The following is a 25700-nucleotide window of genomic DNA, read 5'->3' on the forward strand; positions in this document are numbered from 1 at the left end:
GTGAGCATATTACATCTATACTAAAGTTACTCCACTGGCTGCCAATTAGTTACTAGGCAAAGTAGAAGGTGTTTGTTTTAAACTTTTAAAGTCCTTCATGGTTTGGGTCCAGGTTACCTACAGGATTACCTTCTACTGTACAATCCACCCCACACACTTAGGTCCTCTGGAGAGCAGCTACTCCAACCAGCTAGAACCTGACGACCATCAACCAGTGCACCTTTTCATCGGCCAACCCAACACTGTGGAATGACCTGCCAGAAAAGCTCCAACAGCAAAATGAGTTCTCAGAGTTTAAAAAACCATCTAAAGACCTGTCTCTTCCAGCAGGCCTACCCAGCAAGTTTTAATCATGAATTTTAAACTCATGTCCTGTGCTTTAATCTTTGTTCTGTGTATTCTAATATGTATTTTATAAAAATACGTTTTAATGTATATATTTTATGGAAACACTTTTTAATATGCATATTTATATAATCTTTAAATGATTATATGTTTTAACTACCAGTATGTTGTAACCAACCTCGAGCCACGAGGAGAGACGGGTAAAAAATTAAAAAATGTATTATTATTATTATTAGTAGTAGTAGTAGTAGTAGTAGTAGTATTTTATTGACGCAAAGACATAGTATGACACAGCAAATGAGATCTATATGCTGGATTTCGTATCACAAAATCACAAATCGAACACTTCCCAAGTGTTTAGGATTGTGTGATGTATTTTCGGATGATCCGCGCAGATCCCAGTAAGGTGGCCTTTTGCAGCTGACAGATCATAATTTTGTCAATGTTTATTGTTTCCAAATGCCGGCTGAGATCCTTTAGCACAGCACCCAGTGTGCCAATTACCACCTGTACTGGTCTATGCCAGAGCCTTTGCAGTTTGATCTTGAGGTCCTGTTAACGGCTTAGTTTTTCCTGTTGTTTTTCATCAATTTGACTGTCACCTGATATGGCGACATCAATAATCCAAACTTTTTTCTTTTCCACAACCGTGAATAATAATAATAATAATAATAATAATAATAATAATAATAATTATTATTATTATTATTATTATTATTATTATTATTATTATTATTGTGTATTAATAAAGAAAAATCATTCCAAAGAAGAACATTTCACCAGTTTTTCTAGGCTATCTCAGATATTTATCAGGTTGACATAAATATTATCCAATTCCTATTTCAAATGGTCCAGGGTAATTTCAGCTCACCTTCTGAATTCCCAAATATTCAAGTAACGAAGGAGGCAACATGACACTAAGGCCACCACACTTAAAGTTCAAACATTTTGTTCTATAGTTCACTCATGCTTGAATGGATGTTCTCTTCTTTTAACTGCTGTTACCACAGTTCTTACTATGAAAGGGCTTAAACCCATCCACCTCTACCCCAAACTCTTAAAGCAAGAGGAAACTACAGAGCTGAATAGAGAACTTAAAGAAGAGGTCCTGCTCCCAACTACCAGCACTGACATTTTATCTAACTGCCCCTCATTATAGCTTTCACTAAATTTCTTCTCTTTGAAATAACTGCAACTGGAGGTGGGGACGGGGGAGATGTAGGATGCCCTGCTTTTAAACTGTTGTCTCAGGATACTTTTTTAAAAATTTAGATTGCTGAAAATTGTATGGTTCTTCAGCTTCCAGAGTGTCAAAATGTCTGAAAATGGACACTTCCAAGCTCAGCAAGAGCTGTGAGAAAGGAAATTACCTGTTCACAGACATAAGCTAGCTGTCAGAAGCCCATTAGAGAAGAAAAAACCTATTTTCTATACTATGGGGGGGAAACCTGTATATTTGTGACCATTAACAACCCCTTTTGATTTTGCAGCTCCAGAATTCACCTTAAATTGAAAAGAATTCAGCATAACATTTCCTGTTTGCACAGTTTCCATTCTATTTAGTATTTTGATATTTCAGCAATACGTATATAAAGCTGTTGGGAGTGATAGGAAAATACAAGAAAGAAAAAGAAAATATAAGAAAGAAAGAAGCAGGGTTCACAAAAAATCCTCCATCAAAGGCAGGTTTGGTGGACTAATGTACGATGGAATTATGAAGGGCCTCCCTCACCCTCTAAACTTGCCAACGATCCCCTCTTTCTAATAGGGTAAAACTTCAGGATAGTTTGTCAAACACATGCCAGGTAGAAAGATACCTTTCTACAGTTGTATAAGATATAGTAAAATTGTAATAGCTATTCTGAGCTTTAAGAAGACATATAGCCAAAGTCTTTTAAGTATTACAGGGTTGTTGTGTATGGCAGTATGGCCATGTTCCAGAAGTATTCTCTCCTGACGTTTCGCCCACATCTATGGTAGGCATCCTCAGAGGTTGTGAGGCATATACCTCTCAACCAATGAGGATGCCTGCCATAGATGTGGGCGAAACGTAAGGAGAAAACACACAACAACCCTGTAATCCCAGCCATGAAAGCCTTCGACAACACATTTTAAGTATTAGACACTACACCCATTTCTAATGACCAGATTTAATTTACTCAACTCCTTCATGGTCCCCTGGAAAGGAAGAGATTTTTTTTACTTCCTAAAGAATCAGGGGCAACTCCAGCTTCAAGCAACTTATTCCTATGAATGCCCCACTTCTTGAGGCAGGGACAAAGGAAGACAACTGACCCAAGAGTGTTCTAGCAAATCTAGGCATTACCCAGGCAATAATCCAGCCACTGAATGAATGAAACTTCCCCAGATTTGTTCAGTCTCCTGCATAGGCATACAAGTTTCATCTGAGAAGAGGCAGAAAGGAGGAAAATCACCAGAGTTCACTTAATGTATGCTTTAAACAGGAAGTTGGTGGCCTTCTCAGATAATCAGAAAAGCCCTCCTGTGGGCATAACATTATTTCCTATCTTCTTTTTTTAAAATGTTATTTATGGTTTTAAATGAGTACATTAAAAGTGGGGAAACAATTTGATTGATAGAAAAGTAGGAAATAAGATTATTTAAAGAAGAAGAAGAAAGAAAAATATTAATAAAAATATATAAAATAAAATAGGAGAGGGGAGGGAAAGTTGTTGACTTCTGTCCATATCTATATTGTCCTCGATCCTATCTGACAGAAAAATCATCTGGTTGTCAGATGAAAGAAGTGTTTGGTAGATCTTTCCAGTAGCAGAAAGTAGCAGCTTTAGTTCATGTTAACTAGGGTTCCAATTTTAATCAAACTTTAAAAGTTATGAGTTTCAGTCTAGTTTTAAGGAAACTGGCCATAGTCTTTGATAACATAACTAGATTAAGATTAAGATAGGTGAGGAGAATATGTTATAGGGAAGAGAGGACTAGTGAAAACATACTCTTGTATTTCATGCTCAGTATCTTAAGCATAGATAAATAATCCCATTAATACTCATGGATCTTTAGAAGGAAATTGCAAAATCCCATGGAATAACAAATTCTATGTTGACTGGTGTAGCTATCTGATGGAATGCCTGTTCAAGAACGAAGTAATGAGCTGTAATCAAGATTTTCAGCTCTGTGAAATAGAAAGATTAATTATGCAATCAAATTCATTAATTATGAAGAATTAATTCATTAATGGCGATGAATGGTTTCTTTAGCACCTTCCACCTGTAATCTTATCATCACAATCTGCATCTGAGATAAAGTAATAAAGACTGCAGAAGAGAGCGGTAAAAATGCCAAAAAGGTTGAACAGAAAAGAAGATGTATGAGACAAGACTGAAGCAATTAGACAATCAGAAAAAAATGAAGCTTAGAAGGAGAGGCTAGGATACAATTTTAATACACAGGCTGGTGATATTTTTTTTTACAATATTGTAGTTGTCTGTAATTTGGGGAGTGCTGAGTTTAAAAGACAAAATAAAAATTATATACCAAACACAGTTCTTTCACAAATGTCATTGCCGAATTCAATGCTACATAATTTGGTTCATTCACATAGTATAACATCAAAGCAAGTTGTGAAAAGTTCTGGAACAAATCTAAGGTCATTTTGGACTCAAAATGACATATTCCTTGAAAACCAGCATATAGGTTTTTTTAAAAAAAGTTTTATAATCTTTTATAGATATATGCATGTTTATAATATAGCATACCTGCCATACCCGTGTGTTCACGATCTGCAGATTCCACCCACTGCAAATCTGAAAAGGAAATCTCTCTGTATAAGTCCCTCTTAATAAAATGGCACAGGGCAGGACACCAGCCAGTGCACTTCTACTTGTGACAAAAACACTAGAAAGTGTGTGAGTGTGGCCAGATTGGACTCGTACCTACACCTATCTAGCCAGGGTACTTTCCAGGCTGAAGCTGTACTAACTATTGGGGGCTAACCAATAGTGGTAACTGTGAATCATAGAATCATAGAATAGTAGAGTTGGAAGAGACCTCATGGGCTACCCAGTCCAATCCCCTGCCAAGAAGCAGCAAATCGCATTCAAAGCACCCCTGTCAGATGGCCATCCAGCCTCTGCTTAAAAGCCTCCAAAGAAGGAGCCTCCACCACTGTCCGGGGGAGAGAGTTCCACTGTCGAACAGCCCTCACAGTGAGGAAGTTCTTCCTGATGTTCAGGTGGAATCTCCTTTCCTGTAGTTTGAAGCCATTGTTCCGCGTCCTAGTCTACAGGGCAGCATAAAACAAGCTTGCTCCCTCCTCCCTATGACTTCCCCTCTTGCTCTTCACCAGCAAGGCACCAGTCTTCTTGCTCTTCACCAGCAAGGCATGGTGCCACTGAGTGTGGGAGAGGGTGACTCTTGGGGACGTAGCAGTGATGGCAGCTCTTTCTTCATGTTTCTCGTTGCCTCTTGCAGCAGCAACTCCAAGCTGCCTGGGTCAGTGGAGCATCCCCACAAATGAATCTTCTTAAAACTCCCCTTACAGTATTTATAAAATGGCACAAGGTAGCTTATAAGAAATTTCTACATACTATAAGGAGAATGGGAGATTTGAACAAATTCATTTGTGGAGAATTCTCATCGGACCAAGGCACTCAGGATTTACTGCTATAGGGGGTCATGAGAAGTGTGAAGAAAGGGTCCTTGCAGTCACCTTCTCCTACACTGAATGGTACTATGCCCTAGTCCTTCTTGTTCAAGGGCAATAATACTCACAGCTAACATAAGCCTCAAGTCACCTACAGCAAATTCTGCCTCAGCCTGAACAGCGCCCTGGCTCAGATTTGTGCTGATAAAGAGTCCAAAGCTTCCCACACTCACACAGCCCCACAGCGCTTTTCTCCTGCAGCAACTGATGACCAGAATGAGGCTCTGTGAAATGATGAGAAGTTTGGATCTGTGCCAAGCATTACACTTTGATTCCTGCTATCTCTTATGTCTCTTATTATGAACAGAAACACTGCAGCTGGCATGCTCCCTGTGTGGTCGAACCCAGGTGGCCATCTGCATTCAACTTAATCTGACCTGCAGCAAGGAGTTCCGCCGATCAGAAGGAGCCATGCTGGGATCAATCCGGCCATGCCTTCATGCCCCAGCAGCAACTTAAAATGCATATTTTGCTCCTTATCTGTGCCTTCCAAACTTTTAACTACAGTAGAGTCTCACTTATCCAACATAAACGGGCCGGCAGAACGTTGGATAAGTGAATATGTTGGATAATAAGGAGAGATTAAGGAGAAGCCTATTAAACACCAAATTAGGTTATGATTTTACAAATTAAGCACCAAAACATCATGTTATACAACAAATTTGACAGAAAAAGTAGTTCAATAAGCAGTAATGCTACGTATTAATTACTGTATTTATGAATTTAGCACCAAAATATCATGATGTATTGAAAACATTGACTACAAAAATGTGTTGGATAATCCAGAATGTTGGATAAGTGAATGTTGGATAAGTGAGACTCTACTGTATGTAACAAAACCTCTAATAAAGAATCTTCTTACTCTAACCGCTCCCCTTATGGCTGTTTAGTATCCTTCCTTGCACTGAAGCATGAATTCCCTCCCGATCTCAGCCGCTTTGCCTTCTCCCCCCTTTCTCTCGCTCTGGGCGAACCGTGGAGCCGTGGTTTCACCTCCCCCCAGTCCCTATTTCCGGTAATATCTCCTTCATTTCGACCCCAAGCATGACCATCTTCTATATCACTAACTCAAAATGCTTCCCCGTCACGAGGACACCACCAGTTCTTAATTTGATAAAGTTTTCAGAAGCAAATCAGCTGATTGTCAAAATCTGTCAACTGTCAAAAACGGAGTTTCCTCGCGCTGCGGCGCGATTTTCTCTGCAAGGATGGACTCGCAAAGGTTCGGACTACGTGCTGGGTGCGGAGGGGGCCACCCAGGGCTCCCTGCCTTCCATTCATGAACTTCCCTCATCTTCGGAGTGCCCCCCCCGCTGACCTTTGACCTAGTGGGGCTGCTTCGCCCTGATTGTCACAGATTCAACTCCTTTTCTGAACTTTTATTTCTTTATGAATTCCCTACATTAAAACTTGGGCTTTGGGATTGGTGAAATAAGATGAAATATGTTCCTACATTTGACCTTTGTATCCTGCATGCCCCCTTTTCCCTTTATCACCATGAAATATATTTTATATTAAAGAATGACCGAAATCTGACCTAGGAATCCTATGGACAAATAGTTGCAACACTCTCAGAAGGGGATAATCCCTCGCACCAGGAGACTGTCAGACACCCATCTTGCATGGACAATAGATCTGGTCTTCCCCCCCATTAAACATCGGAGCTGGCCCATTTAATGGAAAGGTGACCATCTGAATCTCGGACCACTTACAATGGGGGCAATCAAAGCCTATGATTGTCCCAGCTGTCAAAATGAACTGGACACATTCAGAAATAAATCTGATCAGCCTTGACTCACCGGAATCTGGCAAAGCCTGCCAGACAAATATGTATATTTGCACCCCAAGAAGCAGTCTAGAAACTACCTTGAGGGCTTGGAAAGGCTCTCGGTACTTCCTTCTGGACATTTACTCAATGACTCAATCATAATCCCTAGCTAATCCCTAGTAAATCCATTGTTCTTGGCTTAGCCCGTCTCCTCGCCCCTGAAACACCGAGGCGCCAGAAACTCCCTGATTGGACAGGGATTCGGCCGATCCCTCAGGGGCCAATCAGCGAGCAGGAGGGCGGGCGAATGAAAAGCGCGAAATTCAAATCGCGCCTCCCATTTTCTGTATTATAAAAGTTGTTGATCTGTAATGCAGGATATGGCTCCTTGACGAACGATCGCAGACTGTCATCCATTTCAGCTGAACTGAATAAACAACTCGGACTTCTTTCTTCACGTCTGAGGGTGAGATTTTGTAGCAAAACCGTGATCTATAGCAGCTTCCCCCCTTGCCAGGATTCTCGAACCTGCGGCCAGGGCAGTAGCGGGGATTCCCTTTAGAAGGGGATTCCCTACCAAATCGTAGCTCAATATCACCTGGAGGTGAGCCTCTGCTACTATTTCATGCCATTTCATTAATAGGTAATTGAGCATTCTCATTTTTTGTTATCCATTCAGGGACCTGGAATCCCTATAGATATAGTGTTCACCATAATTCTTTTGATATACTGTAAATACTGTATAAATAAAGCACACACCAAGTGTTGTAAAATAAACTACTTCCCATAACTGATAACAGAGCAGAAAGAAATGAACTGAACTAGGCTGCACAATTTAGAGGGTTCTAGAAGGCAATCTACCTCTGGGACCTGTCATAGCCATCACTATCCCAACAAAAATGACAAGAAGTCCATTCAAGTTTTGCAAACATCTTGCAGAGAGGGGCAAAACAAAGTGCAGAGGATTTTTCGAAGAATTGCTGAGATGCCTGGGGGCTGAAGAAAGTGCTGCAAGAACAGTCATAGAAGCCACATGTGATTATAGATCACATTACTTATTTGCGAACTAAGCGGAACTTCCCCATTTAAGAATACTTGACCAGAGAATGAACTAACTCATCATTCCAAAAAAAATCTAAAATTATACTGACATCTATTGGGATATCCCAGCTCAGCAATTAGATAAAACAAGGCAACCGTTATTCCTGCAATGCCTGGAATGTTGAGGCAAATGTCAAACACAGAGTTGAAGACACTTAAATGTATTTCCACATCACAAGCAATGTCATGAATCATATCTAGCTAAATGACCAAACTATGCTGGAATCTTTTGCTTGTATCTCAATAATATCAGTCAGCTAAACTAAGAACATGCTATCAGCTCACAAGGTAATTCCCATTAGGGACAGCCATATTTTCCACACAAGAGAACTAAAACACGTTTAAGGCAATGATAGCGACAGTTTCTTCATTTTTGCAAAGCTAGTATTCTATGGGCAGGACATCAGACTTGTTAAACGGGTCTATGATATCTTAACAGTCACTCTTCAAAGACAGGCAGTAGAAGACTCCATGAAGTAAACATTCTCTTAATGGAACAGCAAATGTTTGTTTGCTGATCAGCCAAACTCAGCACCAGCTGAACTGTTACACAAGAACAATCAAAACCCATTTGCTGAGAGAAGATTATTTACAAATACAGTCTGACAAAAAAGAATTAGCAGTGCCCTCCTGAGACTCATGGATTTAGAGCATGCCCTAGAAATAGCTGTTCTTTCCTTACAAACTAAAGCATCAAACCTCCTGGAGGCACAGTCTACCCCAGAATCCATGGACATAGCAGGCAATTAGCAAGGGACACTCCTTGTAGTCGCCAGCTCACTGTCAATCAATCAAAAAAGCAAAAAGATTTTGCCAAATGGGAGTTGGGGAATGTATATTTAAGGAAGGGAAAAACAGAACCAAGCAAAAGCATAGGTGTACCAAGTTAGACAATGCCGCAAGCAGAAAAATGCCTGCTGTGAACTGGCATGTAGCTGAAAGCAATGGATACACTGATCTGCCACTTGAAGTATGCAAAAAAATTATCTCACAAAGAGATCTCCATGTAAAGTTATTATAAAAGAAAACTGTAGCAGTACAATGAAAATGAGGCTTAAAACCAATAGTAAGGCCACCACCTCCTGCTGAGTTACTGAAAATAAAACTGAGGATAATGCAAGGCACAGTTGCAAACAAAAGACATGATATATATTGAGGCAGGTCAGAATCAAATGAGAGAACCATTGAAATGTTAGAAGCAAATCTGGAAAACCACAGGGGGAAATTACTGTCAACATCAATACAGAAAATACACTTACATTTGATAGAGGCATTTCTCTTTTCTTCCAGTATTTCATATCATAATCATAATCCAGAAATAGAAATCAAGTGCTAAGAAATTATTCTACTCTTGCTGAATCCTTCATGTCTCCCAATTTACATAATAATTTATGCATGATTGCTAACTTCTCTGTTCTTGAATTTTAAGACCTAGAGTTTTAAACATTAATGCCTAAATTCCAAAACACACCAGCAGTTACTGCAGACATTTCATAGTTATATGTTCAAACTATTGTTCCAGTTATGAGCCAGTCTACCAAATTTTACACCAACTAGTTTCCAAGATGTCTTTAAAGCAGCCCTCATTTAAAAATTATAGTGTAAACCCAATATGCAAGTCCGGGACCTCTTTGTCCCCATGGCACTCAATATTACTTCTGAAAGATTTAAATAAGATATATATCACCTCATTTCAGTATCACAATCTCAGTCCAACATAAATGAGCTGTGTACCATCATAATCCCTTCTTTCCACTCCCTTTTGCTATTTTTCCTCTCTTACACCTGAATTCACTGAAGTAATCACAGTTTCTTAAACCACACGTTCCAACCAGGATCAGAAACTGACTTTAAAATTCCAAAATAGCATTTTCAACTGATATTACCTAGGATCTAGGCTAACTAAAAGCACAGGTTCTGTCATGTATAGGGGAAATGACATTCTTTCAATACCACTACCTTCACAAGATGTATAGCATGGACCTGAGAAAGGGTTTTCTCAGTGGCTGCTCATAAGCTCTAAAACTCCCAAAAAAGGAAAATTAAGCTGGCTCACTTCCCATTGCCTTTATTCAAACACCCACTTATTAATGGACTTTAATAGGTGTGGAGTGGCATTATCGAAATGGGTGTTTGTTTTTTTTCTTTTACTCAAAAACATAGTCATGTTAATCTGGATTAGTAATCAAAGGAATCTTGTAACACCTCTGAGACTAAAAGAAAGAAGTTGGTAGCTTAAGTAGATGTGAAGTAGACTTTATACTACAAGATACCTTTGCATCCTTTTTTCTTTTATTGATTGTGTTTTTAAAATCATATGTTAATTATGTTTCATGCATGTTATATTTAATTGTATTTGTCCTATTTTATAGAAAGTGTAACACCCCTAGGCAGCGCGAACACTGGGAACCAACACGGGGGCCAATAAACAATCTAATATCTTTATGAAAGCAATAAAAGTTTCAAACAAAAATAAGATGTTGGAGAAATAAGATCTGGGAAATAATGAATAATGAATATGGACAAACTTACATACTTATTACATAACAATCAAGGTAGACCAAAGAAACAGACAAACCGGGAAATGGTGAAAAGTTATTTGAAGGAAGAAGAATATAAGGTGATTATTTAAATGGAATTAAAGAATATATATATATATATATATATATATATATATATATATATATATATATATAAAAAGACATTTGTAGATAAGATCTACAGGACATCGGAATAGGGAAATTAAAGGAAATATACTTTATAAAGACACTAGATAGAAACGACTGAAAAGAAAAACAAATTTATGTGATACTGCAGATATATAAGACACTGTGCTAAGATGGAAGTCAATTTTAAGTTTCTTTTTTTTTCTTTTTTGGTCCTGTTGTGTCTTTTTTGGCTTCTCTTTCTCTTGGTCTCTTTCTTATTGTTTTTAATTTTACTATAATTGTGTGTTAAAAGCATTAATAAAAAAAAATAAGCAGAATAGATAGTCAAACAGTTGACCTTTTAGAAAAGATCAGAATTAGTCCAAAGAATGAAAGTTTTATGTCCAATATTAGAGTCCAAAGTCCAAAATCCAATAACCGAAACACACTCAAACTTATTGGAAGTTTGAGTGGGGAAAGGAGCAAAGTTCCTCAGGAAAGTACAAGGTTTCAAGGCAAGGCAAGGCTGTTCGTGGTGGATCTGAAACGCAGTCCAAATTTGGCAAGGGACGAGCCGCTACGCCCGGTCTACTCGAGAGTAAGCGCGCCAACGGACCGCTTAGAAGCTCAGGAACAAGAAATGATGTATTCTTCCGTTAGAAGTCCAGTTGACACCGCAACAGAGATTCTCTGCGCAGAACTTTTATTGAAGTCCAAAAGCTTCCCCCAAGCAGGTGCATGACTCCCCAAATGTTCCCAAGAGAACAAGCTGCTAACAACGAGGTGCCAGATGCCTGCCTCCTCAATTCTTCCCAGGGGAACTGGTTTAGCCACAATCTCCTCGCTCCGCTAATCTCACACTTCTCCTTAAACTTTGTCTTCGAGAGCAATCTGTTTGGAAAGTAGCCCTTCTATCAAATTCTAAACTCTCCGGAGATCTGGGAAGAGCCGGCAACATTTCAAGGGCATTCCTAATTGGCTCTGGCTCTGCAATGTCAACAGGAGACATCTGGAAAGGGATTGAATCTTGCTTAGGTGGGAAAAAACCCAAATTCTCTTCATTTTGATCCGCAATGCTGCTGGATCAGGGGCCAAAGGTACCTGAGACATCACAGAAAGGCACTTTATGATCCATTTATGGAGAAAAATCAGCATATACATTGATTTCAAAAAACCTGGCTAAGTATTATTTAAGAGCCAGTGTAAATTAGTGGCTAGAGTCATACCTCTGGAAATCAGTGTTTGAAACTCACTCAGCCACATAGGAAAGCAAAGGCAAACCCCTTCTGAACAAATCTTGCCAAGAAAATCCCTGATAGGCTTAGAGTTACAATAAATTGAATATGGCTTGAAGACACCAAACAGATGTACTTAATAAATCTACTAGCTTAATCAATTTTCTCCTACAGAAGAAAACACAAGCTCAGTTTCTGACTATTAAGTGCTGCTATGGCTAACCTAAGTTTACATCATCCAAAACAGAATTAGACAATCATGCTGCTTATCACCAAGGTGAAAGAAGAAAGTGCAAAAGCTGGGTTGCAGTTAAACATCAAGAAAACCAAGATCATGGCAACCAGACCGATTGACAACTGGCAAATAGAAGGAGAAAGCGTGGAGGCAGTGACAGAATTTATATTTCTAGGTGCAAAGATCATTGCAGATGCAGACTGCAACCAGGAAATCAGAAGATGTTTACTTCTTGGGAGGAGAGCAATGGCCAACCTCGATAAAATACTGAAAAGCAGAGACATCACACTGGCAACAAAGATCCACATAGTGAAAGCAATGGTATTCCCCATAGTAAGCTATGGCTGCAAGAGCTGGACCATGAGGAAGGCTGAGCGAAGGAAGATAGACGCTTTTGAACTTTGGTGCTGGAGGAAAATCCTGAGAGTGCCTTGGACCGCAAGAAGATCCAACCAGTCCATACTCCAGGAAATAATGCCCGACTGCTCACTGGAGGGAAGGATACTTAGAGGCAAAGCTGAAGTATTTTGGCCACATCATGAGAAGACAAGAAAGCTTGGAAAAGATCATGATGCTGGGGAAAATGGAAGGAAAAAGGAAGAGAGGCCGACCAAGGGCAAGATGGATGGACGGTATCCTTCAAGTGACTGGCTTGACCTTGAAGGAACTGGGGGCAGCGACGGCCGACAGGGAGCTCTGGTATGGACTGGTCCATGAGGTCACGAAGAGTCGAAAATGACTGAACGAGTAAAGAAGAAGAAGCTGCTTGATACAGCTATAATGAAAATATCCACTTCATGCTGAGTTTTCTCTAAGTCCTTTGACGTTTAGGAAGAACTTCTCCATGCTTTCTATCATCCCCACCACCAACAATAAGAGGCATGGGAAAGAGGAATGAACAAATATGAAAAGGGCAGAAAAGAGATTAAAAGTATCTTACAACAGAAAAAAGAGAATACTAATACAGAACTAGAAGTTCTGTGTTGAAGTGTACATCTAATTCCACATATTTAAAGGTCATGAAAGTAAGATGTTTCTCCTCTTCCATGGAATAAGTTCAATCCAAACAAAGCCCTTCATAGTTCTGAGCTTTAAAAACTATTATTTTTCTTTATCCTTGCTTCCATTCATTATGCTCCCTGGTGAATTGATCTTTTTTAACAACAGAAGGGCACTATTAATGTACTTCAGTTATTTTAGGGCACAATCCCAAAGAGCCCAGCAGACAGTGTTCCCATCTTAAAGGCTTTATTCCATCCAAAACAAAGCACTCTGGTTTATTTATTTTGTGTCAAAAGCATTGCATAAACAAACAAGTATAAAACTGACAAAATAAGAGGGAACACAAGCAGCTAAATAATTTTAGACCAAAAACGAGCAACAGCAACTGCTTTGTCTGTAGCTTTAAACTGTTCTTCCTCTGTTCATGAGGCAGGGCATTGTGGGCAAACATAAAGATGCATTTGTTCTGCTCCACAGTCGCATAAGGTGGAGGATTCTTCTAGGTACTGCCATTTAGCAGATTGTCTTTTGATCTCCCAACAACACTTCTGAGTCTGTTCAGGGACTTCCAAGTTGCCCATTCTTGGCTCGCCCCTGGAGGAAGACCCTTGTGGAGGGGCATCCATTTGGCATTCTCTGGTTTAGCTACCTAAAGGGATACTCTTGCTGTTGTTGGGGAAACATTAAGAGAAGTGGTGGTTCTCATGAAGCTTTTCCATGATTTGAGTCTACTGGGAGGAGGCTGATAGCCATGCAGTGGATGGCTTTCACAGTGTACAACCTTCTTTTTCTCACAGTTGGCAGTAACTTCCCATTGCACATAAGGGGGAGGTGGGCAATGCCAGCTAGCTTATAGAGTCTATCAACAGGTGTAGGTTTGAGAAATCCTGTGATTATTCATATGTTTTGTTCAATGCTATATTCACCTGCTTTGTGTGGGCAGACTTGTGCCAAACAGGGCAGGCATACTCATGGAGCACTGGTAAAGCTACTACTTTTAAGGTTTTTGCATGACTTATGTCTATTCTTCAAATCTAAAATGCTGCAAGCAATGAGAGAGAAAGAGTTAAGGCATGAATTTCTCTCATCTTTGTGATATAGTAGGATACTACAAAGATTGTAGGTCCTTTGTTTTCCGTGCCAAATGCCATATCGCAAAGTAGTACCAAGCACACGAAGCCTTCATGCAACCCACTACAGTGTCTGGACTCGGCTTGGAAGAGGAGCCCTCAAAGATGAATTTTCAGTTCATATTGTGCCCCCTGGAACAAGTTTCCAAGACCACGGGATTACATTTTTAATAAACTTGAGTTCAGAAATACTAGTACCAAGTTAGTAAAGGAATGAGAGGGGTAAACATGAGAAAGAAGTTAATAATTTACCTGACCAGAGCTCCCTCCACGTATAATGAAGCCTCACTCTGCATTTCTTCTGGTAGCAAAGTAGCTTATGTACTATTTGAATGCAGCGCCTGGAGAAAAAAGAAAAAAAAGGCCTAACATAATCAGCAGCATATATTATCTTTTATCAGTAAGGCAATTATTTCTAATGAAAATTGGAAATCTATGACCTTTCAAGTAATGATAAACTGCAACGTCCCTCATGCCTGATCACTAGTTATATTAACTAGAATTAATGCGAGGATAAGCTCAATCACAGCTTGAATAATAAAATTGTGAGTTAAATTAACAGTTGAAATTTCAGCTCATCTGTGGGCCTACAGATATGTGCCAAACCATATGTATGGAACTGCAGAAAATAAAGAATGATATGGAAGTAATATTCCATTTGTGGCAAATAGAAAGATTAAGCTAACAATTTTAACTGGTTATTTTTCAGAAAGCTAGTACAAATTGAGATTCCAGCCAGTTGTTTTTTAGAATCAATAACCTTGGGCTGTTACATGAAGTAAAATTAACAATTTGTGGGAGCCTTCACTTCATGTTATGGTTGAGCCTTATGGCTCCAATACTGGGAGACGTGGTCGTAAGACTCCTCGAGAGTCAGACTCTCTTGAGGAGCGAGAGAGGAAACGGCTGCGGGACATATTTGCAGAATCAACTGACGAAGACTCCTTTGAGGGTTTTACCGAGAGAATGGAGGAAGAGGTGGTTAGCTCAGAGGAGGATGACATGGAATGGACTCGTGTGAGAGAGGATTTGGGTGTTCCTGGTAATGATAGCATGGGAAGCGACTGGCGGGTTGCAGGATCGGACCCGTGGACGAGCTGGAGGGATGGAACGGGATCCACAGCTGGGGATGCTGTGGGGCGTAGTCAAAGATGTTTTAGCTCTGATGAGGATGATGATGATGAGGCACCTGGAATTAGGGTAACAGCTGATAGCGATGAGGAGTTGTAACTGGCATAAAATGTGGTCTTGAATCCAGGGCTAATTGCGTTGGGCAAGGTAATCTGGACAAACGCTTGGGCTCTTGTTGGGAATTTCCTGAAGACGGGTGTGTTTCGTTTGCTGAATACGTAAGTTACCAAGGACACTGGGCATAGACGGCGGGAGGAACTGTGTGGGCTTTTGTTGTGCAACCTGTGTTTAATCTTATTAGCTTGGACCTCCGTCGTCTTCTTGACGGACATTATTTACCTACTCGGAATTGACGCTGGACTGGCTGACTGACTGACTGACTGACTGACTACGACCTTGGACTACCCTTTCTTTGGCTATCGGTGGAATTCGTGGAACCTAAGACGCCTGCACCTGGCTATCGACCTCGGACCGGACTGGGACCCCGCTGACCGCTGCAACCCTGATTGATGTATTTGGACCCGGAGTTCGCCCGCTACACGGAGGAGTAACAACTTAGTTACTCAACCACAGCTGTTGAGTAGCAGAGAGGAATCTGCTGCCAGTATTTATGTTTTGTTGAATCTTTGTTTACCAGCTTTTGTTTGTTTAAAGTGCCAGGCTGAAGTAAGCATTTTTGGTTTAACCCGGATTAAACTCCTGTTTAATCCGGTTTATCTTTTGAACCGTTTTGAGTGACTTTTCATATTGAAGGCGAGTGTTTGCCTAGCTCTTTGTTTTTTATGAGCATTTTTTGGTTCTGTATCTTTAATAAACTGTGTTGAATCTTATCTGGTGGCGTTCTGTCTCTGACACTTCATTTCTTTTAATTTCATATGTAATTCAGGCTATTCATACTCTAAGTTTGTTGCTTCCATCTGTGCTGAATATATTCAGTATTAAGGTTGTATAAGCTTTCATGGATCTGAGCTCATTCACGAGGACTCTGGCTAGAGCACCTTAACACTGGACAATGTCTCATCTCCACAATTGTTACAGGCATGGCAGCCCATGAAGAATTTGTAAGACTGGCACACATAACTTTTTTCTGCACAAGAGAAAGCTACAAGATAGAAAAATCACACTGTAACTGATCTGCAGAATATCTGAGACATCATACTACTGCAAAGCAGAACAAAGGTTGATTCTACACTGTAGAATGAATGCATTTTGACACTAGTTCAACTGCCATGACTCTATGCCACGTTATCACGAGGGCTGTAATTTTACAAGGTCTTTAGCCTTATTTTCCAAGAAATGCTGGGATCTCAACAAACTACAACTCTCACAAGGCCATAGCCAGGGTAGTTAAGAGTGCTGTCAAGTTGTATTAAAATTTCCCAGTGTAGATGCACCCCAATACAATTTTACTATATAAGTTTTTGCAGGCCCAGCAAGCAGAACAGCAATTAATAAATACTTCTAATAAAAATCAACATAATAAATAACTGGCTGCTCTGGACAATAAATGAAACAGAATCTGTTTACTAAAGGTCAGATTTAAGTTCCATACTCACTACAAAGCATACTATTTCCTTGATTACTGCAGTTGCTTGCCCTGGATGATTTGGCTCTCAAAAGTCAATAGCTTTTGTTCAAATTAAATCAACTTGATTCCATAAAGAATCAAGCAATGGGATCTGAGAAAATATCCTAAATTAACTTATATTTATGGTATCCTTACTTAGAGAAGAATAGTAACTCTTGAACATAAAACATAATTTTTGATCTTCCAGTGAATTGTATAAGATCAACCCTAAGATTTTAACAGGAAAAATGTTGTTTCTGTTTATTGTTATTAAGATTACCAATCTTGAAATTATACAGAAGTTAGAGAGGGCTAGCAAACAGACTGTGTGTCTTGAGAACAAAGGCTTCATAAAAGTAATTCTCATAAACAGCATCCCAAGATTTTCTATTTGGCCTTATGGTTCCCATAAGCCATACAATGGGTTATTTTAATTATCAGTCTATCAATGCACTAGCACCTCAAATTCTATTTTGGCTTTTTGCAGGTCATTATCACTCTATTTCACCATTTCTGATTAGGAATGCTTCTCTCACATTCGCCACTCTCTTCTCTCTTTCAAGCATGTGTGCATGAACTCATAGATATTTGTTTTGTGTATTCATACTATTTTATTTTGTTTCCTTAGTGCTCTGAACTCCTTTCTGGCTCCAGGCTTTCCCCCTCTCTGTGTTGATTAAATAACTTAGGAAAGCTCTCAGAAAGAATGGCATTCATTTTATTTTCAATTTCTTGGCACATTGAACAAAATCATGAGGCTTACAAATTTCTTGAAAGCCCTGGAATTGGCCAGGCCTTTTCCTGGCTCCAGAAAATATAACAAAAAAACCTGATTTGACTAGTGATGAATATTTCAAAATGATTCAGTTTCCCAATCAGCCAATAGTTACTTACACATAAAGGTCCATTGGAAACTCTTTCATCATGTGTGTTATAATGAACTCTACCATCAAATCTGGAAGCAAAAGATACAGAAATCATCAAATGACTGTAAAGATCTAGGAACTAAAATCTATTATACTGTAATGAAGAGCAATCTATATCATCTCAATTTGGGGAGTAAGAGAGGAGAAATATTTGATGGAGAAAATACACAGTCATGTGCCATATGCTTTATCCTTCACCTGAGTTAAGGGATGTGAACTGTCAGTATTGATTCATAATCAGACTTGCAATATTTAATCCAATAAGATAAACTTCAGATTTTCAAATTTTCTGTTCTTTTCCAAGAACCTAGAAATACACTAGTGGAAAAAGGATGCCTTGATAGGAATTTCTGATTAGTTCCAAGTGTCACATCTGCCAAATGTTCCCTACCTCCTCCACTGCCCCCCATATCAAAAATACTTTTAATGCCTAGAACTGTATCAAATCTTGCAACCACTGAAAAAAATCCTGATTAAAACAAAGTTTGAGAAAATTATTATGACGGGACAAAATTTATTGTAAATGAGAAAAAAAGCAAAGAGATCAGTTACAACTATTAACATGATTCCAATACAATGAATTTGACAAACGTAGCTAAAAATGGCCATGTATTGCTGAGCCAATACAGTAATTTTCAGACACAGATTTGAGGTAGCTAAAATATTTGCCTGTATTTGCCCTTTTCCCAGTATTTGAAAGGTGGCAGAGAATAGGAACCTTAAAGCAGTGCTACTCAAAGTAGTGGTCTAAGGACTAGTGCCATTTTGCAATCTACTGGCCTGTACCCCACAGTGCATTTTCAGAAAAGACACAATTGTAGTCAATCGCATGGGTTGAACTGAGTGCCTGCCCCTTGTGGGCTCTTCAAACTCTATGATCCTATAAAATATTGCGTCATTCTCTGATATGCTGAGGAAAAAACCCTGCCAGCACCATTTTAGATATATTGAGAAGTACAGCCTTAAAGAACACCTTTATTCAGTACTTCACATAGGTTCATCCAGTTTCTTACGGAAAGCCTTAAGTACTTAATATTATTTATGTGCACAACTTGCCTGAATTGTTAAATTTTAGTGCATCATCCAGCTAACAGACTCTAGCAGAACAGACACTATATTCACCTCTGAAATACCTTTGGGATATATGTACTCCAACTCATTGCATCTAGTTTTAGATAGATTATTCTATCAAGATCATTTTTTCAATCTGCCAGAAGAAAAGGATAGGGAGAAAAGGCAAGGGAATATTCTATCAGTATATCAAATGCATTTCAGAATTAATACATAGTAGGTATGTATTCCTCAGTTTGTGTCAATTGCTCACCCCCATGTTTACAGAAGCCGCTGACAAAATCTGGCCAAGTATACTTACCTAGTACTGCACAAACAAGAGGCCGACAGGGAAGGTTCTTGTCAGCAGCTTTCTTTCTGTGTCTCATAGGCTTCAAACATATAAAATATAAAATAGTCAGATCTTGCTGAACATCAACACCAAGATACAGCATCTCAACTGTTTTCAAAGAACTCTAACCAGAAGGAACCATTCTCCCAAACTTATGTCACAGATGGAGCTGTGTACAAAAAACAGTCAGCCCTCCACATTCATGGATTTGATTATTCACAAGTCTGTAGCTATTGGTTAATTAGCTCCACTTCCCAGCCCCAAGCTTTCTGCTTCCCTACTTCTCCACCGCTGTCAATCCAATAGTGCCAGTCCTTCAATCCCTTCCCTGTAGTCCTTCCAATAGCCGGCTAAAACCAGAAACCTTTATATTCCAGCAGATTTTTAAAAAGGATTTTGAGAATGAGCCAGGAGGGTGCTGTATAGTATTTTAATTATTTTAACTGTTTTGAAGTGTTTTAATCTGAACTAGCTATGCCCGGCCATGCGTTGCTGTGGCAAAGTATGATGGTATGGGAAATAAAGTATTGAGGAATTGGTGGTAGTTAAGGTAAAGGGTAAAGGTTTTTCCCTGATATTAAGTTCAGTCGTGTCTGACTCTGGGGATTGGTGGTCATGTCCATTTCTAAGCCGAAGAGCTGGCATTGTCCGTAGACTCCTCCAAGGTCATGTGGCATGACTGCATGGAGTGCCGTTACCTTCCTGCCAGAGCAGTACCTATTCATCTACTCTCATTTGCATGTTTTTGAATTTTAGGGTTGGCAGAAGCTGGGTCTAACAGTGGGGGCTCTATCCGCTCCCCCAATTCAAACCTGCGACCTTTCGGTCCAGAAGTTCAGCAGCTTAGCGCTTTAACACGGTGCGCCATCAGGGGATATTATTTCCTAAAGGTTGTGAATATACAATATTTTTGATTTTTTTTGTCTGTGTTAGCTGGCCCTGATTGTTTCCTTTGTGGAATTTCCAATTTCCCTGCTTTCAGAGTGTTGCTCTTTATTTACTGTCCTGGTTTTAGAGATTATAATGTTCTGTATTATTCTATCACAGTAATTATTTCATATTAAAGTAGAATCTCACTTATCCAACATTCGCTTATCCAATGTTCTGGATTATCCAACGCAGTCTGCCTTTTAGTAATCAATGTTTTTGTAGTCAGTGTTTTAAATTCATTGTGATATTTTGGTGGTAAATTTGTAAATACAGTAATTACTACATAGGATTACTGCACATGGAACTACTTTTTCTGTCAAATTTGTTGTATAACATGATGTTTTGGTGCTTAATTTGTATAATGATTACCTAATTTGATGTTTAATCGGCTTTTCCTGAATCCCTTCTTATTATCCAACATATTCACTTATCCAATGTTCTGCTGACCTGTTTATGATGGATAAGTGAGACTCTACTGTATATTGATCATCTTATATTATCTTCTTAGAACTGGATTATATGAGGCCCCTTCTTCACAGCTGTATAAAATGCACTAAAGTGGATTATATGGCAGCGTGGAGTCAAGATAATCCAGTGCAAAGCAGATAATATAAGATTATAAATGGGTTATATAGCTGTGTGGAAGGGCCTTGAGTCTACACTGTCATATAATCCAGTGCAAATTAGATAATCTGTGGAAGAGGCCTAAGTGAGGCCTAACTCTGCCTGCCCCCTGGGCTGAGTGGGTTGCTAGGAGACCAAGCGGGCAGAGTTTAGCCTTTTAACTGGCAGCAATTGGATAAAAACAATTATTCCTCTCCTTCTAATTAGGACTTTATTTTTCTTTTCTTTTTGTTGTATCAACCTAGAGGCGTGGATGATGGGTTGTGTTGTCAAATTTCGAGGTTGGGGGCCTGTAGTTTTGTTGTTTTGTCGGTCGCCGGGATTCCATCACTCTTTTATATATATAGATGTTTAAATCTGAATGTTTAAATTCTATTTTAATATTTGTATGCTGGAGATTTTAAATTGCTTTTTTAATGTTTTGAGTCATTTTGCATCTCAATCAAGAGATTAAAGAAGAATATAAATATAAATCACCTGCCAATTTCCCAGCCAGTTTTTAAACCCTTTTCTGTTGTTCCCTCCTCACTTTCCCATGAAGGCAACATCCAGCTTACAGACACATCCCTTTGTTGCTCCTTCCTCACCTTCCCATGAAGAAAACACCCAGCTTTTAAATCCTTTCTGCCATTACATTTTTCCCATCTTCCAATCAAAATAGCATCCAGCTTTTAAACCCTTTCCTTCTTCTCTCCCTCCTTTAAATTGCACTGCCTATAATCCCACCACAAGCCTCCATCTGACTTTAAAGTCCTTATCACTGATCCACACCTTCCCCTGCTCACTAGTACAGTTTCCCACCACCACCTTATATTCAGGCTGAGGTGTCCTGGTGAGCAGAAGAGACAGAAGAGATAGGAAAAGTAGTGAGTGTAAAAAAAAACAAAAAAAAAAAACAGATGAGTAAAGAAGGCCTTTAAATTCAGGCTGATACAGCTCAGACTAACTAGCCAGTTGGGATCTGTAGTGTAGTGCAGTGTGTGTGTGTGTGTGTGTGTGTGTGTGGTGGGGTGTGTGTGTATGTGTGCTGGAATTACATGCAGTTTTTGCACTTTCACGGTACGGTTTTCCTAACCCTGACAAATGTAGGGAGCCAACTATATTAATCCAGAATATGACACACTCAAGATGTTATTAATTCCAATTAATGATAATGGCAATATGTGCAGATGATGGGGACATCACTGGGAGGTGGCTTCCAGGTCCAATGAATTCAAGTTTCGCAGGTGCTTAGATCTTTCTTGTTTTCAGGGGAAATAACAGTGGTGGGCAAAGACAGCAGTAAATTCCCAACTAGAACTGTGAAAACTTCCTTATGAAATGTTATACCCAGAGTGAAAAATTCATCTTAGTTTTTAACTGTTTTACTTGCCATAATTTAATCCTTCTATAACCATGACATCCCACTGCATGACATGAATGAACAGATTACACACACACATGGCATTTTTCTCACATGTGTGACTACCACACAAAGTAGTTACTATCTGGGATTCTAGGAGCTGCAATGCACGTCATTTTACGCTCACCATGGAGCTGTGATGTCCCATGGACCCTTGGGCCGTGAACCTGACTCCATTGTGGACAACAGTGATGAGGAAACTGGTTTTGTGCCAATTCAGCAAGACTCTGCCCCGTTCCAGATGTTCCCTATTGACAATTCTAGTTCAACGCTCATTAAAAAGGCCCTTAAAACGGAGTCTTCTCTTCCCAGTTCCCCTCCCTTTGATAGAAGGATGTTTGTGGAAACTAACAGGCAGGAGAAAGCTGGCAGGAGACGAAGCGCGAGATTAGCAGCAAGGGAATCTGCTGATTAACCTATTTTCCCCTGAGAATTCTAAGGGAGGATTGCATCTGGTCAAGACACTTTGAGACACCTGTTCTGAGGGAAGATTCAAAGTTCTGTGCTCTGGCTAGCCAGCGCCGAGTCAACGTGTCAGTTGGAGGTTCAACTTCACTTCCAGCCAAGTGTGGACCGGGTTTGGATCCACTACCTTCCAGCCTAGCCGTGCCTTGCCTAACCGTGTTTCCGAGCCTTGCCTAGCCGTGTTCCTTGCCTTGCCTTGCCGTGATTCCAGCCTTGCCTTGTCGTGCCGTGTATCCAGCCTTGTCTTCAATTCCTTGTCTTGGACTTGCTATTGAACTCTAGAAAAAGACTTGGACATTTCCCCACTCAAACTGCTTGGAAGTTTGAGTGCATTTCGGTTTTTGGATTACAAACTTTAAACTCTAATATTATACATTGGACAATATATTACTGGACTATATTTGACCTTTCCTGAAAGGTCTATTGATGAACTATACCTTCTGCTTGTTTTCGTTTTAATTTCTTAATTCCTTAATAAAGATATTAGATTGTTTATTGGCCTCGGTGTATTGGTTTCCAGTGCTCTCGCAGCCAGGGGCATCACAGGAGCCCCCGATGGTGCAGCGGATTAAACCGCTGAGCTGCTGAACTTGCTGACCGAAAGGTCGCCAGTTCAAATCCAGAGAGTGGGGTGAGCTCCCACTGTTAGCCCCAGCTTCTGCCAACCTAGCATTTTGAAAACATGCAAATGTGAGTACATCAATAGGAACTGTTCTGGCGGGAAGGTAACGGCACTCTATGCAGTCATGCTGGCCACATCTACGGACAACGCCGGCTCTTCAGCTTAGAAAGGGAGATGAGCACCAACCCCCAGAGTCAGACACGACTTGACTTAATGTCATGGGGAAACCTTTACCTAATGCTAGAGAATTAGTTTATATTTTACCTTTCCCCAATACATAACCTAATAATGACAATACTTAAGAATGTTCTATGTTCTCTATTTCTAATTTAATCTGCCTTTACACTAATCCAGTACAAAGCCCATTTGTCTCCTGGCTAATGCATGTTTTTAAGGAATGCTAAATTGATTTGCATTTCACATGTCTAATTGTGAAACTTGGCCTCAATGAAATATAACCTTAAAGGAAAGAAGACAATGTCTTCTCACTGGCCATACAGGTTATTACACCAAACCACATTTTGGCATTGTGTCTGAACAACATCCCCCAAAAGAAGTACAGAAGAGTCTCACTTATCTACCATAAACGGGCTGGCAGAACGTTGGATAAGCGAAAATGTTGGATAATAAGGAAGGATTAAGGAAAAGTCTATTGAACGTCAAATTACATTATGATTTTACAAATGAACACCAAAACATCATGTTTTACAACAATTCTGCTACTCGTTTGGGAGTGTGGCTGCACTTGTGTTATTGTTGGGTGTGTTGGCCCACTGTGTGTTGCTATCTAGAGAAACAGCTGTGGATCTGGGCAGGAGACAGACTGTGCTGGATAATACAGATAAGCGAAGGTTGGATAAACAGGACTCTACTGTATGTAGATTCTGCAAATCATTACAACTTGGAGCCAATTATGCAGGTTTACTTTAAGGCGGGGGTTAATGTTTTCCAACAAGACTTGAGTGAATGCTGTAGCCCCTTATAAGAACAGGCTTCTTCCACTTTGGGACAGAGAATCAGTCCAGGCAGGGCTAGTTACAGTTATCTACCTCTGAGTCATAGTCCTAAGAAGCCATGTTCATGAGACACTGTATAAAAAGGGAGTGAGGCTGGGTTCCCTCAGCTAAGCCCATGTCTGTGACAATGAAGAACATCCCTGAATGTACCTTCCACCTTCATCCCAGTCCTCTTGTCCGCCCTAAGCATTCCATAAAAAAGACCCAGCTGCCAAATATGGACACTCTTTTCAGGACATTTCAAGAGTCCCTACATTTTCCTTCAAGTTAGAAGGTCAAGGTATTGATTGATTTTAAGATTATATTATATGCCATGGGACTTCACCTCAAAAACAGACAAAAAGGTTCTTCAAATATGTCTCCACCTTTGTCTTGCCTATCTGCTACCTCCAAGAAATCCTCCTCTAAAACAGGATTCTCAAACAGTTTGGGTCTATGACTATGTTTGGGAATCTGAAAAACTCCTGGGAGCACCACCCAAGAAGGCCACGATGGAGGTGGGTTGTAGTAATCACAAAACATATGTGATGGCTATAATTGAATATCAGAAAGTTGTTTCTGCAAACCATATATTTGATCACCAGAAGCACAAGATAATGATCTCACAGTGGTAATGCCAATATATTCAACAGTTTGCCCCTAAATCCTTTTTATAAAACGAATTCACTCCCTAACCTTAATTTTTTGAAAAAGCTACAGTCCTCGACAAATCAATGTTCTCCAAATTCAATACCTTGACCTATTATTCTCTGTCCAGTCATCTCCATTCTGCAAGTCAACTCATCCTGCCCCTTTAGTTCTCTTTTTTCTTCTGGGTAATCAGACATCCTCACACACTTTCACCTACCTCAAGTTCTCGATCATCCGTGTGTGTATATGTACTATTTTCTGCCTAGGATCACTAGTCACCTATATACAGTATACCCTTTCTTCCCCCCCAATCAGCTACCTATATGCATGCATGTTCTCTATCATTCATATACACACATATTTACACCAAAATGGTAACTCATTGCTCCCCACAGCATCCCACCACAGTCCTAGATGTCACCTCCAGCCTCTCCTACATTTGTCTCCACACTGTTCTACAAATCCCTTTCTGCCTCTACAAAACTACCCCATCACTATCTCAGGCACCCATGTAAACAATTTTGGATTTTGTGACTATTTTGGATTTCATTATTCCAGATAGGGGATACTCAACCTATATACAGAAGAGTCTCACTTATCTAACGTTCTGGATTATCCAACGCATTTTTGTAGTCAATGTTTGCAATAAATCGTGCTAAATTTGTAAATACAGTAATTAATACATAGCACTATTTCGTATTGAACTACTTTTTCTGTCAAATTTGTTGTATAACATGATGTTTGGGTGCTTAATTTGTAAAATCATAACCTAATTTGATGTTTAATAAGCTTTTCCTTAATCCCTCCTTATTATCCAACATATTTGCTTATCCAACGTTC

At 39.7% G+C, this 25700-nt stretch overlaps 1 protein-coding gene and 1 long non-coding RNA gene across 2 annotated transcripts in view; one reads left to right on the forward strand and one right to left on the reverse strand.

Moving 5' to 3' along the window:
- Positions 1 to 25700, reverse strand: part of armh3 (armadillo like helical domain containing 3) — a 156312-nt gene that overhangs the window by 85726 nt on the left and 44886 nt on the right. The window contains exons 18-20 of the mRNA XM_003224228.3: positions 19142 to 19211; positions 17738 to 17798; positions 14398 to 14486 (exon numbers count right to left, since the gene is read on the reverse strand). Of these exons, the coding sequence (XP_003224276.1) occupies positions 14398 to 14486; positions 17738 to 17798; positions 19142 to 19211 (220 nt within the window). The remainder of the gene's footprint in view (positions 1 to 14397; positions 14487 to 17737; positions 17799 to 19141; positions 19212 to 25700) is intronic.
- On the forward strand, positions 14963 to 16106 carry LOC134297797 (uncharacterized). The gene is made up of 2 exons (XR_010004669.1): positions 14963 to 15494; positions 15578 to 16106. It is a non-coding gene; the product is annotated as an uncharacterized LOC134297797 (long non-coding RNA).

This window comes from Anolis carolinensis, chromosome 3 (genome assembly GCF_035594765.1).
Source record: "Anolis carolinensis isolate JA03-04 chromosome 3, rAnoCar3.1.pri, whole genome shotgun sequence".
Taxonomy (NCBI): domain Eukaryota; kingdom Metazoa; phylum Chordata; class Lepidosauria; order Squamata; family Dactyloidae; genus Anolis; species Anolis carolinensis.